General features: G+C 47.8%; 2 protein-coding genes across 2 annotated transcripts in view; one reads left to right on the plus strand and one right to left on the minus strand.

Annotated features, from left to right (window-relative positions):
• brca2 (BRCA2 DNA repair associated) overlaps positions 1 to 4,106 on the minus strand; it is a 50,548-nt gene extending 46,442 nt beyond the window's left edge. The window contains exons 1-2 of the mRNA XM_078402359.1: positions 4,008 to 4,106; positions 2 to 68 (exon numbers count right to left, since the gene is read on the minus strand). Coding sequence (XP_078258485.1) covers positions 2 to 59 — 58 coding nt within the window. The 5' untranslated portion in view covers positions 60 to 68; positions 4,008 to 4,106. The remainder of the gene's footprint in view (position 1; positions 69 to 4,007) is intronic.
• A 2,305-nt stretch (positions 4,107 to 6,411) lies between these two features.
• Positions 6,412 to 11,524, plus strand: LOC144595518 (zygote arrest protein 1.S-like). The gene is made up of 4 exons (XM_078403038.1): positions 6,412 to 7,059; positions 7,930 to 8,022; positions 11,177 to 11,251; positions 11,381 to 11,524. The coding sequence occupies exons 1-4, from the start codon at positions 6,412 to 6,414 to the stop codon at positions 11,522 to 11,524; spliced, it is 960 nt and encodes a 319-aa protein (XP_078259164.1).
• The last annotated feature ends 2,127 nt before the right edge of the window (positions 11,525 to 13,651 follow it).

Below are 13,651 nucleotides of genomic sequence, written 5' to 3' on the forward strand. Positions count from 1 at the left end.
CCTTCTTGACAGAGTACTGCGAAATCAAGCATTACTCGATTTGAATTCTGTTCCTTCATCTTCTTGAACTGAATATTACAAGAAAAAAACAAATGATAGAATGTAAAACAACGAACAGTGCAGCACAAGAACAGGCCCTTCGGCCTACAGTGCCTGTACTGAACATGATGCCAACACCATCACATATCTACCTGCATATAACCCATTACTCTCCATTCCCTGCATATGCATATCCAATAGTCTTTGAAAAGCCACTATTGTGCCGAAAAGTCACTGCTTCAACCACCACCCCTGTCAGCGTGTTCCAGGCACTCACCACCCTGTCTAAAAAAACTTGTCCCGCACATATCCTTTAAACTTTGCCCCTTTCACCTTAAAGTTACACCCTCCAGTATTTGATTTTTTCCATCCTGGGAAAACAATTCTGACTGTCTACCCTAGAGTAATTTTGAGGATACCTGTTAACTCATCATAAAAAGAGAATAAATATCGAGCAAAGATACTACCAAGACTACTTTGGCATCAGTCACTTGGATACATTTTTTATTGGATTATAGGGGGACTGCACGGCAGGCGAGGTCACGACCCCTGACCCGCACTGTTGCCACGCAACGCCTACTGGGGGGCATGCCATGGACTGCAGGCAATCACTTTAGTCTTTTTCTTCTCTTTTATGTTTGGAACGACTTCTGTTGTGGAACAATTCGTCAGTCCTAATGAGAGGGTGTTGCAGTTGAATTCTGCGGCTGCACTTTGTTGGAGCTCAGCTCGGCTCCACACCACACCCATCAGCGCGTCTCCGGTTTCCTCCCGACGCTCCGGGCGACCCGACACCTCCCTCGTTCCTGTGCTCCTCGCTCCTCCAAGCTCGGCGCCCCGCTTCCTGCAGCTCTTCGGCCCCTCACCGCTCCTGCTGGCCCTCCAGCCCTTCTCCCGGCTCGCCATCTCCACCAGCCGGAGTCCGCTTCCACCTGACCGGCACTCAACACCTCATGGCTAGGGCCACCGAGCAGAGCCGTGGCCTGGTCCTCCGCCTCAGCTCCCAGCGCCCGGCCCAGCTCTCGCTGCTGCTCGGCCAATCTCCGGTCCTCTTCCTCTTCGGGCTCGACACTCCGCTCCTCCTCCTCTTCCACCGCCTCCTCCTCCTCCAAGGCCGTCGAGCCTTTCCTCCCTGGGCCCTTCGCCCTCAGGTGGGTCGCCGACCTCCAGCGCTAGCTGCTTCTGCCCCTGCAGACCTCCAAGCCCCTCGGCTCGGGTTCTTCCCGCTGCTCTTCTCCCAGCTCGCTCAACCCCGTCCTTTCCTCCTCCTCCTCCTCCTCATTTTCTTCTCCCCCCGCCGGCCGGTCGGCGGCCCTCTGCTTCTCGGCTTTGCTCTCCTGCCTCCCTTCCCGGCCACGGTTCCCCTTCTCCCACCGGCTGGCCCGAAGTCTTCCCAGCTACTTCTTGCATCCGCGAGTTTGGCAGCCCTTCTCCCGGTTCCTCTTCCTCCTCCAGATCCTCCAGCTTCTTCCCCATTTTTGAGAGCACAAAAATTGGCCATTTTGCATTTTTTTCAAGGTAAGAACATACCTGTTGCATGTGTTGATAGTGTATGCTGGAAGCTGCGATATCCTCCAGATGGATTGAACGACTCCGTGTATCACACGCTTTGACCTTACAACCTTATATGCAATCCCCCTATTGCTGATCCAATTTGACCTGATAATATTTTTTAGGCATGTGGTGGGTTAAAAACAGGATCAGTTGCCCTGTGCAATAAATGCCAGGCTTAAAAAGGAAAGATTTCAGTAATGTCTGGGAAAAAATAAGGTGAAAGTGGGTCAAAGACTTGGTATTCAGCAAGCAATTCACCTGCTTTCTGAAGCCTTTACATGACTTACAATCCAAAGGTCATGAGTTTGAATGGCCAGTTGGGCAATACGCCATCTATAAAGGCTGTTTGCTTAGCATCTTTTCTACCAGAACAAAATAAAATCCATAGCCTAACATCTAATTATGAAAGACATACATAATAATAATAATGCATTACATTTATATAGCGCTTTTCATACACTCAAAGACGCTTTACAGGGATTTAAAGAACATAGGGAAGTGAATAAATAGATAAATAAGTAAACGAACAGAGAAAGGAGACAGAAGGTGAGGTGACCTTCAGTGGTTGAAGGCAGTACTGAACAGGTGAGACTTCAGTAATGTTTTGAATGTGGTGAGTGAGGAGGAGTCTCTGACGGTTTGGGGTAGTGAGTTCCATAGGGTCGGAGCAGCGATGGAGAAAGCCCTGTCCCCCCAGGATCTGAGTTTGGTCCAGAGGGGGGGGATAGGAGATTGGCAGCAGCAGAGCGGAGGGTGCAGGTGGGAGTGTGCCTGTGGAGGAGGTCAGTCAGGTAGGATGGGGCCAGGTTATGGAGGGCTTTGTAGGTCATGAGGAGGATTTTGTACTGGATTCTCTGGGGGATGGGGAGCCAGTGGAGTTTGTAAAGGACGGGGGTGATATGGTCACGGATCGGGGTGTGGGTGAGTAGACGGGCAGCGGAGTTTTGAATGTATTGAAGTTTACTGATGATTTTTGAAGGTGCGCCATAGAGGAGGCTGTTGCAGTAGTCCAGACGGGAGGTGATGAAGGCGTGGATGAGGGTTTCTGCAGCTGTGGAGGAGAGGGATGGACGGAGACGGGCAATGTTTTTGAGGTGGAAGAAGGCTGTCTTTGTGATGTGTTTGATGTGTTTGTCGAAGGAGAGGGTTTGATCAAAGATGATTCCAAGATTCCGGATGTGAGGGGAGGTGGATACTGGGAGACCATCAATATTGAGGATGAAGTTTTGGGTGGATTTGGTGAGCGTTTTTGGACCAATGATGATGATTTCAGATTTGTTGCAGTTGAGTTTGAGGAAAATTGATTGAAGCCAAGATTTTATTTCAGTGATGCAGTTTGTCAGTGTAGTGTGTGTGGTGGTGGAGATTGACTTGGTGGAGATGAGGAGCTGGATATCATCGGCGAAGCAGTGGAAGTTGAGACCGTGACGGCGGATTAATTGACCAAGGGGGAACAGGTAGAGGATGAAGAGGAGGGGGCCAAGGCCTGAGCCTTGGGGGACACCTTGGGGGAGGGGAGCGGTGGGGGATTTACAGTTGTTAATGGAGATGAACTGGTGCCTGTCAGAGAGGTAAGATTTGAACCAGGATAGGGCTGTGCCGGTGATGTTAAGGGAGGTTTCAAGTCGGGTGAGGAGAATGGAGTGATTTATGGTGTCAAAGGCGGCGCTGAGGTCAAGTAGGATGAGGATGTTAAGGTTGCCAGCTTCGGAGGAGAGGAAAAGGTCGTTTGTGATTTTGAGGAGCGCAGTTTCAGTACAGTGGTTGGAGCGGAATCCGGATTGGAATGTTTCATACAGGTTATTGGTAGAGAGGTGGTATTTGAGTTGGGAAGCTACAGCATGTTCCAAAACTTTGGACAGAAAGGTTAGGTTGGAGATTGGTCTGAAGTTGTTTGGGGTGTCAGGGTTGAGACCAGGTTTTTTCAGAATGGGGGTGACAGCAGCGATTTTGAGGGATGGCGGGACAATGCCAGTGGACAGGGAGGAGTTTATTGTTGCAGTGATAAGTGGAGAGAGAGCAGGAAGGCAGGCCTTGACAAAGCTGGAGGGGATGGGGTCCAGAGAGCAGGTGGCAGTATTTATTCCTGTGAAGAGGTCAGAGAGGTCGGTGGTGGAGACTGGGGAGAACTGAGGCAGGGGTACATAGGGTAGACAGTCTGATTTTTTTTCCCAGGGTGGAATTACCAAAGACAAGTAGACTGGAGGCTTTAAGTGTGGCCACTCGGTCAGGGGACACTTAGGCCCCGGATACTCCCCCACGCCACGACAGGGCCGACGGCCACTTTAAATCACCCCAACCCTCCCCCCGCCGCGGCGCTCCCTCACATCACTCTTCCCCCGCCCCCCCCCCCCCCCCCCCCCCCCCCCCCCGCCGCTGCGCTCGCTCGCTCGCTGATCACGGCGCTGACTCACCCGGCGCGCGCTCCCTCCCTCGCTCGCTGATCACGGCGCTGATTCACCGGCACTCGGCTTCAGCTTCCCGCCGCGATCGCGCCACGGCCCCATTGGTCAATGTCGCGGCCCCGCCCTCCATTACGTCAGCGGGTCCGTGGTCACGGGGTCCCCCCAGACTCACAGACGAGCACACACCCCACACATACACACCCCCCACACCCACACACCCACCCCACACACCCATATACACCACCCACATACACACACCCCCCACACACCCACCCCCCCACACACACCCACATACACCACACCCACACACCCACCCCACATCCACACACCCACCCCACACACACACACCCATATACACCACCCCCCACACCCACACACCCACCCCACACACACACCCATACACACCACCCCACACACCCACCCCCCCCCACACACACCCACATACACACACCCCCCACACACACACCCACCCCCCACACAAACACCCACCGCCCACACACACACCCATACACACACACCCACCCCCCACACACACACACCCACACACCCACATATACAGCCACACCCCCATATACACACACACCCATATACACCCACACACACACCCACCCACCCCACACACACCCAACCCCCACACACACCCAACCCCCACACACACCCCCCACACACCCACCCCCCCACACACCCACACACACCCAACCCCCCCACACACCCATATACACCCACACACACACCCATATACACCCCCACGCCCCCCCCCCCACACACACATACGCACCCACCCACACCCCCCCCCCCACACATATGCACCCACCCACACCCCCCCCCCCACACACACACACACACCTACCCACACACAAGCACCCCACACACACATTGCTGGGGACACACAGACCCCTACACACAGTGCTGGGGACGCAGACTCATACACACAGTGCTGGCGACACAGACTCACACACACATTGCTGGGGACAGACCCACACACAGTGCTGGGGACAGTCCCCCACACACAGTGCTAAGGACAGGGACACACACATACGCTTACACAATGCTGGGAATAGAAATACACACAGTTGTGCAGGGAATGGGCATGGATTGTTCCGTGTTGGGACCTGTCCCACGTTACATGAGCGATGCACACATCACTGGACGGACTCAGCAGTGAGGGGAATGGGCGGGCAGGCAACCTGCTCCTCGTTACATGAGGGGCACTAGGTGTTAGGGGGACAGCAGCTCATGCAACGTCTGTGGGGGAGGACCACAGTCTTGGATCCTTCTGCTACTGGACATTGAGGGGCTGAGGTCCACCTGCACCTCCTCCAACCTCATCTATTGATTCAGAGGTTCACCTGCACCCCCTCCAACCTCATCTATTGTATCCGCTGCTCTAGATGTCAACTTCTTTACATCGGCGAAACCAAACGCAGGCTCGGCGATCGTTTCGCTCAACACCTTCGCTCAGTCTGCCTTAACCAACCTGATCTCCCAGTGGCTGAGCACTTCAACTCCCCCTCCCACTCCCAGTCTGACCTTTATGTCATGGGCCTCCTCCAGTGCCATAGTGAGGTCCACCGGAAATTGGAGGAACAGCACCTCACATTTCGCTTGGGCAGCTTGCAGCCAACTTTAGATATTTATTCAGTGACAGTGGAGGCTTACAAATCATATCAGTCAGTGTGCAGATAGCAATGTTGCACAAGCAGTGTTTTATTTATAAACGAAGACTGCAGATGTGGACACAAGGAACTGCAGATGCTGGAATCTTGAGCAAAACACAAAATGCTGGAGGAGCTCAGCGGGTCAGGCAGCATCTCTGGAGGGAATGGGCAGATTGGGGACCTTTCTTCAGACTGAGAGACAAGGAACTGTAGATGCTGGTTAACAAAAAAAAAAGACATTTGCTGTAAAGAATACGAAATAAATATAATATGAGAAATTATGGTAGGCGGAAAGGTAGGAACCTGAGTGGTAGCTTTTTTACACAAAGGGTGGTGGGTGTATGGAACGAGCTGCTGGAAGAGGTAGTTGAGGCAGGTACTATCACAACGTTTAAGAAACATTTAGACAGGTATATGGATAGGATTAGAGGGATGTTCAAACGCAGTCAGGTGGGACTAGTATAGATATTGGTTGGTGTGAGCAAGTTGGGCCGAATGGCCTATTTCCTCTATGTATGACTCTAACACAAAACGCTGGAGTAACTCGGCGGGTAAGGCAGCATTTCCGGAGAGCATCGACAGGTGACATTTCAGGCCTGAACCCTTCTTCAGACGGATTCATTTACAATCACGTAATTAGTTTTCCAATTAAGCCCCCTTGTTTCAACTTAATTAACGCCCAACGATGATTGGGCGATAAAACAGGAGCTGCATAAAAGGCCACACCGGGCTCTGTAACGTGACTGTGAGCAGCCATGGAGGGGTTTGTGCATCCCATCCTAAACCCGGTCCCCTACAACAATGCAAAGCCCAGGCAACAGAACTGGAAGCAGAAACACTACCTGCCGGCCAACGTGGAGGCGGTGGAGTACTTGGACAATTACAAGAGAGCGCAGCTGAAAGCTATCCTCTCCCAGGTGAACCCCAGCCTCACTCCTCGTCTCAGGAAAGCTAACACCAAGGAGATTGGCATTCAGGTCAATCCAAAAGTAGACGCTTCTGTGCAATGTTCACTTGGACCCAGGACCTTACCTCGCCAGAAGCGACGTCCTGGCAGCGAGGGGGCGACCAGAGGAGCTCGCTCGCCTTCTCCCATCAGGGCTGGGGAGGCCACCAACGACCCCGAGGAAACCGGGACCACTGCCCGGTCCCCGACCGTCGTGAGGTTCTCTCGGCCCATCGCCGTCTCCATCTACTCTCCTGCCTTTGACCAGTATCCTGGAGAAAAGAACAGTGGACCAGAAGGCAAGGTGCCCCCGGAGGAAGAGGAATCTGGTCCTCAGCTGGAGAAAGATTCTGGACCTCCTGAACAAAAGGTTGCAGGCGTAAGAGACCAAGAGCAAACGGAGCAGAAAGACCAAGCAGCTGAAGCAAACGCGAGCAAGCAGAGGTTTCGATTCCAGGTAACTATCGTCTAACACGACTGAATGAAGAACATTTAGTTTATTATTTTGCGTGTACTGAGACAGTGAAAAACTTTTTGTGTGCTATCCAATCAGTTGAAAGACTATTTGGATATGATTACAATCAAGCCGTCCAGTGTACACATAAAGGGTATAACGCTGAATGACCTGTCCATAAATTGTCCATTTCGATTGTTAGCAAAGCACACAGTGCTGGAGGAACTCTGCTGGTCAGGCAGCATCTGTGGAGGGAATGGGTTAAAATTTGAAAAGGGAAGCTTTATCACTCCTGTCTGAACAATGGTCCTGGCCCAAAATGTTGTTTATCCATTCCTTTACAGGTGATGCCTGACCTGCTGAGTTCCTCCAGAATTGTTTTGCTTGAGGGTTATGGGCCAAGCCTGGGTAGATGGGACAGTCTAGATGGGGGCATGTTGATTGGTGTGGGCAAGATGGGCTGAAGGACCTGTTTCCATGCTGTATGATTCTGATATTCCAGCATTTGCAGTCTCTATTTTGGGTGTGAACTACCTTAAAATTAAATTTGAGTAGTGTTTTTTGGTGAGATTTCTCATGAAAGAAAAACAAGAGCCGGGTCAGGTTTCTGACACTCCAATTAATGTGAATTAACAATTTTGAAAGCACTATTCTGAAAATGGTCTTTCATTCCACTTTGTTTGGACTGAGTGTAGTTGACTTCTATACTTGCCTACTTGGGTGTTGATTGTAGGATTCTTTTTGCATAACAATAGTTTTCTAATGAGTCAACCAATTAAAAAATAATAACTTCAAATTTGGATGAAATGTGCTGTTAAATTAAACTGTTGAAGATCATTGAGTTTAATGAAACTAACAGATTCCTTTCTTCAGTTTCTGGAACAGAAGTATGGTTTTTACCACTGCAAAGACTGCAACATCAGATGGGAAAGTGCTTATGTTTGGTGTATTTCAGGAACTAATAAGGTAAACATTTTTACATGTAATTTATTGATTACACAGTGGGAACTGAATGTCTCACTCGGGAGTGGGCGAGGAGGTGAAAGTGGATATATATATATATATATAAAGATGGGCACAAAATGTTGGAGTAATTCAGTGGGACAGACAGCATCTATGGAGAGAAGGAATGGGTGATGTTTTGGGTTGAGACCCTTAAAGGTGGCTTCTGATTTCTCTAGTACTGATAAAGGGCAAAATTTATGAACTAATCACAGATTGATCTTGTCTTTATCATGTAACTTCTTTGCTCAATTTTCTCTTTAACTAAACTATATCCTTTTTGGGGAAACATAGAAAATAGGAGTAGGACCTTTGAGCTAGCACCACTATTCAAGATGATCATGGCTGATCATCCAAAATCAGTACCCTGTTCGGACTTTTTCCCCCATATCCCTTGATTCCCTTAGCCCTAAATGGAACTCTCTCTTGAAAACATCCAGTGAATTGGCCTCCACTGCCTTCTGTGGCAGAGAATTCCACAGATTTCTCCTCATCTCAGTCCTAAAAGGCCTACCCCTATTCTTAAACTGTGACACCTGATTCTCGACTCTCCCAACATCGGGAACATTTTTCCTGCATCTACCCTGTCCAATCCTCTAAGATCCCCTCTCATCCTTCTAAATTCCTGTGTATACAAGCCCAGTCGACCCATTCTTTCATTTGTCAGTCCCGCCATCCCGGGAATTAACCTGGTGATCCTACGTTGCACTCCCTCAATAGCAATAATGTCAAATTAGGAGACCAAAATTGCACACAATACTCCAGGTGTGGCCTCACCAGGGCCCTGTACAACTGCAGTAGGACCTCCTTGCTCCTAAACTCAAATCCTCTTGCATTGAAGACCAACATGCCATTGGCTTTCTTCACTGCCTGCTGTACCTGCATGCTTACTTTCAGTGACTGATGTACAAGTACACCGAGGTCTCGTTGCACTTCCCCTTCTAATCTGACACCATTTGGATAATAATCTGCCTTCCAGTTCTTGCACTAAAGTGGATAACCTCATATTTATCCACGTTGTACTGCACCTGCCATGCATCTGCCCACTCTCCCAACCTATCCAAGTCACCCTGCAGCCTCCTCTCAGCTCACACTGTCACCCAGCTTTGTGTCATCCACAAACTTAGATGTTACATTTAATTCCCTTGTCTAAATTGTTAATATATATTAACAACTGGGGTTCCAGCACCGAGCCTTGCGGCAACCCACTAGTCGCTGCCTGCCATTAATTCCTACTCTTTGCTTCCTGTCTGCCAACCAGTTCTCTATCCATGTCAATATCCTACTCCCAATACGATGTGCTCTAATTTTGCACACTAATCTCTTGTGTGGGACCTTGTCAAAGGCTTTTTGAAAGTCCAGATACACCACATCCACTGGCTCTCCCTTATCCATTCTACTTGTTACATCCTCAAAAAATTCCAAAGGATTAGTCGAGCATGATTTCCCCTTCATAAATCCATGTTGACGTTGACCGATCCAATCACTGCTTTCCAAATGCACTGCTATGTCTTTAATAATTGACTCCAGCCTCTTCCCCACTACTGATGTAAGGCTAACTGGTCTATAATTAATTCCCTGTTTTCTCTCTCCCTCCTTTCTTAAAAAGTGGAGTTACATTGGCTACCTTCCAGTCCACAGAAATTGATCCAGAGTCAAAAGAACATTGGAAAACTATCACCAATGCATCCACGATTTCTAGGGCCACCTCCTTGAGTACTCTGGGATGCAGCCCATCAGGCCCTGGGGATTTATCTGCCTTCAGTCCCATCAGTTTGCCTAACACCATTTTCTGATTAATGTGGATTTCCTCCAGTTCCTCCCTCCCACTAGATCCTTTTGTATTTCTGGGAGATTGTTTTCCTTAGTGAATTCAGAACCAAAGTACTCATTTAACTGTTGTGCCATTTCCTTGTTTCCCGTTATAAAAGGAAAGGAGTAAAGAAACAAAGTAAATTCCACCATCCTTTCAATGCTTGCTAGTCTTCACTATTTCAATCAAGAGCTTCTTTGGACTTAATGTTCAAGAACTTTTAATTGTGCGTATGATCCTCTAAAGGGTAATGCCCTTTCTTAAAATTTTGCAACCCATGCAACATGACTTAATCCTGCATTTTTTAGTGCACACCTTTTGGTAGTTTTCACAAACAGTACATGGAGATAATGACTTAAGTACCCCACCAAACAAATGTTTCCTTTGGTGTCAGTGAAAGTTAATGCTTAAATTACACAAAAATAGAAAAAAACAAAGTAATGTTGGTATAAAGGAGAGATTGAATTAAATACTGTTAATTGAAGAGGTGAACAATGGAGTGGAGCAGTGGTAGAGTTGTTGCCTCGCAGCACCAGAGATCCTGACCTCGGGTGCTGTCTGTACAGAGTTTGTTCTCCTTGTGACCGTATTGGTTTTCTCTGGTTGCTTTGGTTTCCTCCCATATTCCAAAGACTTGCAGGCTTGTAGGTTATTTGACTTCTGAAAATTGTCCCGAGTGTGTAGGATGTGAAACTGGGATAACATAGAACTTGTGTATGGGTGATTGATGGTTAGTGTGGACTCTGGGCCAAATGGACTGTTTCCACACTAAATTAAATGAAAGATGTCAAGTGTAAATGGGACAAAAACAATTAAAAATTACTCAAAGTGCATTGGTACAAGATTGGAATGGGTTGATCTTTGGATACTTTGACCCCTTACATAGAGAGGTGGTACCCTGTGGCCAGCCCTATAACCCACTGCTTGTCATCAGCACCAATCTACACTAATTCTGCATTCCTATCAACTCTTGTCAATTCTACCACTTTCCAACAACAATATGCAAGGAAATCCGAGCACCCAGAGGAAACTAATGGCTTCACAAGAAGATGCAAACTCCATACAAGCAGCGCCATGGCTTGCATTGAACCCAAGCTGCTGGTACTGTAAGGAAGTGGTTCTACCATCTGCGCCACAACTTGGAAACATCATGACGGCTCTGAGTAATGAAACATAGAACAGTACAGCATAAGCGCAGGCCCTTTGGCCCACAATGTCTGTGCAGGACATGATGGCAAGAACATCACTTACCTACCTGCACATAACCAATATGTTTAATTGTCATGTGCATACATTTTTTTCTAGGTTTACTTCAAGCAATTTTGCCGCAAGTGTGATAAGGGATATAATCCCTACAGGGTGGAAGCTATTCTATGTCAGGTAAGTTGACTTTTAAATGTGCAATTACTAGGCATAAAACATTAGTCAAGCAAATCATGAATCTTTCCAGTCCTCCAACAGAATTTGGCTGAATTGTACCTAATATTTGGCTTGATATGATTCTTTTAGACTTGCTTTAAAAACTGCTGCACCTGTACTCAGAAGAAGAGGCACATTGATCCCAAGCGACCACATCGCCAGGAGTTGTGTGGCCGTTGCCGGGGCAAGCGTTTATCCTGTGACAATACGTACAGCTTCAAGTATATTGTTTGAAATTGGGCACCATTTGTGTGAAGATGAAATACTGATCTTGTGTGGTGCTTGGTTACTTACCTGACACAGACAAATGATCCATTTGTATTTCTAAATTGTAAATTACCATATGTTAAATGAATTAAATTATTAAAGTGCACTTGTTCAAACCTTCTAGTTTTATGCATTATCCTTTTTTAAATGGATAAGTCTTGTTACCAAGATCCTAGTCTCATTTGTCCTAAGCATTGTCTATCTCTCGGTCCCTTTCCCCAATTGTCTGAAGAAGGGTCTTGACCCAAGACTTCGCCTATTCCTTTCCTCCAGAGAGGCTGTTTGATCTGAGTTACTCCAGTTTTGTCTGGCTTTGGTTTAAACCAGCATCTGCAGTTCCTCCCTACACTCCTAGTCTATCAAGATCATACAGGTTAATAAGAGGCAGTCTTGCCATGTTTGACACAGATATTGTGTGCCAAAAACCTGTCATGTTGTTCTGTTCAAGTATAGGAACTTGAAGCTCTTGACCATCTCCACCTCTGCACTATTGATCTGACTGGGGTGTGCCTACACCACTTTACTTTTTAAAGTAAATAACTAGCTTCTTCCTCTTATTGACATTGAGGGAGAGGTTGTTATCTTGACACCATGGTATTAAGCTCCCTATCTCCTTCCTGTACTTTTGCCTTGCTCTTCAAGATCCAGCCCACTTGGTTGTCATCTGTAAGCTTAGAAAATGACCATGGATAAGAATTTTTGCACACTATTGTGCACAAGGTAAACGTTTGTAAACTCATCCGTGTGGGTACCAGAGCTGAGAATGACCATGAAGGGGGTTTTGTTCCCTGTTCTTACTGTGGCCTGTGGGTTGGGAAAATAGTAGATTCCTAGGTCCAGGAGTTTTGAGATTGCATTATGGTATCCTAGGCACAGCTATAGTCAATAAATAGGAGTCTGACGCAAGTGTCTTTGATTATCTAGGTGTTAGATGTGTGTTGCGCAAGGGAGATGGCAGCTGCCTTGGACCTGTTGTGAGGGTAAGAAAACCATAGGGAAACAAGGCTGAGGATAATGGACATGGAGCAGAATTCTTCCCCAGAGTATTGTGTAGGGTGTAAAGGTCTGAGAACTTGTCCTTGTGGGCACCATAGTTACTCAGTCAAAAAATGATACAGCATGGAAACAGGCCATTCAGCTCAACTTGCCCACACTGGCTGACATGCCTTAGTTGCACCTGCCTGGATTTGGCCCATATCCATTAACTTGTCCTATTCATGTACCTGTCTGTTTCTTAAACATTGGGATAGTCCCAGCCTCAACTACCTCCTCTGGCAGCTTGTTTCATACACCTATCACCCTTTGTGTGGAAAAAGTTACCCCTCAGATTCTTATTAAATCTTTCCTCTTAAACCTATGGCCTCTGGTCCTCAATTCACCTACTCTGAGCAAGAGACTCTGTGCATCTCAAAGCACTTCCTGACAGTGGTGGTCATTAATGCACATTACCTTGGCACTGGAGTAATAACGGTCAGAGAAGGTGGGAACCTCAGAATGGAGCAGTGAGAATTTAATGTCTGAAAACCCCTGCGAGCTGGTCCATGCAGATCCTGAAAAGACAGCTGGGGACTCCATCCAGACCTGTTGCTTTCTGCAAATTTACACTTTAGGGCCAATCGCACAGATGTCTGAGACTTTGGGTACAAGCATACCTGAGGCTGTTGGTGCCTGTTCTCTCCTCTTGCCTGCTCAAAAAAATTTCATCAGTCTATTCTCCCCATATCTTTTCAACCTTGCTGCTTGCTCTTCCAAAAGCATTGCTCCACAATGTTCCTGAATCACACCCTAGCTCTACTGGCTGCTCCGTCCCACTCCTCCCAGATGTTCCCTCTGTTTAGTTCTTTCTCTGCATTGATCTCTTTGCTTTCTGATGTTCTTTTCCCCCGAGTCTCACTGCAGCTTGCTATCTCCACATTGCTCTCCTCTCCCTCCCCCTACAGTCTGAAGAAGGGTCCCACACCAATGCATGTTCCCAAGGGATGCTGCCTGACCTGCTGAGTTACACCAGCACTTTGTCTTTTTTTTGTAAACCATCATCTACAGTTCCTTGTTTCTATATTCCCACCATCCTGATCTAGGATGCTGAGTTTCAAT

The sequence above is a fragment of the Rhinoraja longicauda genome, chromosome 7, assembly GCF_053455715.1.
Source record: "Rhinoraja longicauda isolate Sanriku21f chromosome 7, sRhiLon1.1, whole genome shotgun sequence".
NCBI classification, from domain to species: Eukaryota; Metazoa; Chordata; class Chondrichthyes; order Rajiformes; family Arhynchobatidae; genus Rhinoraja; species Rhinoraja longicauda.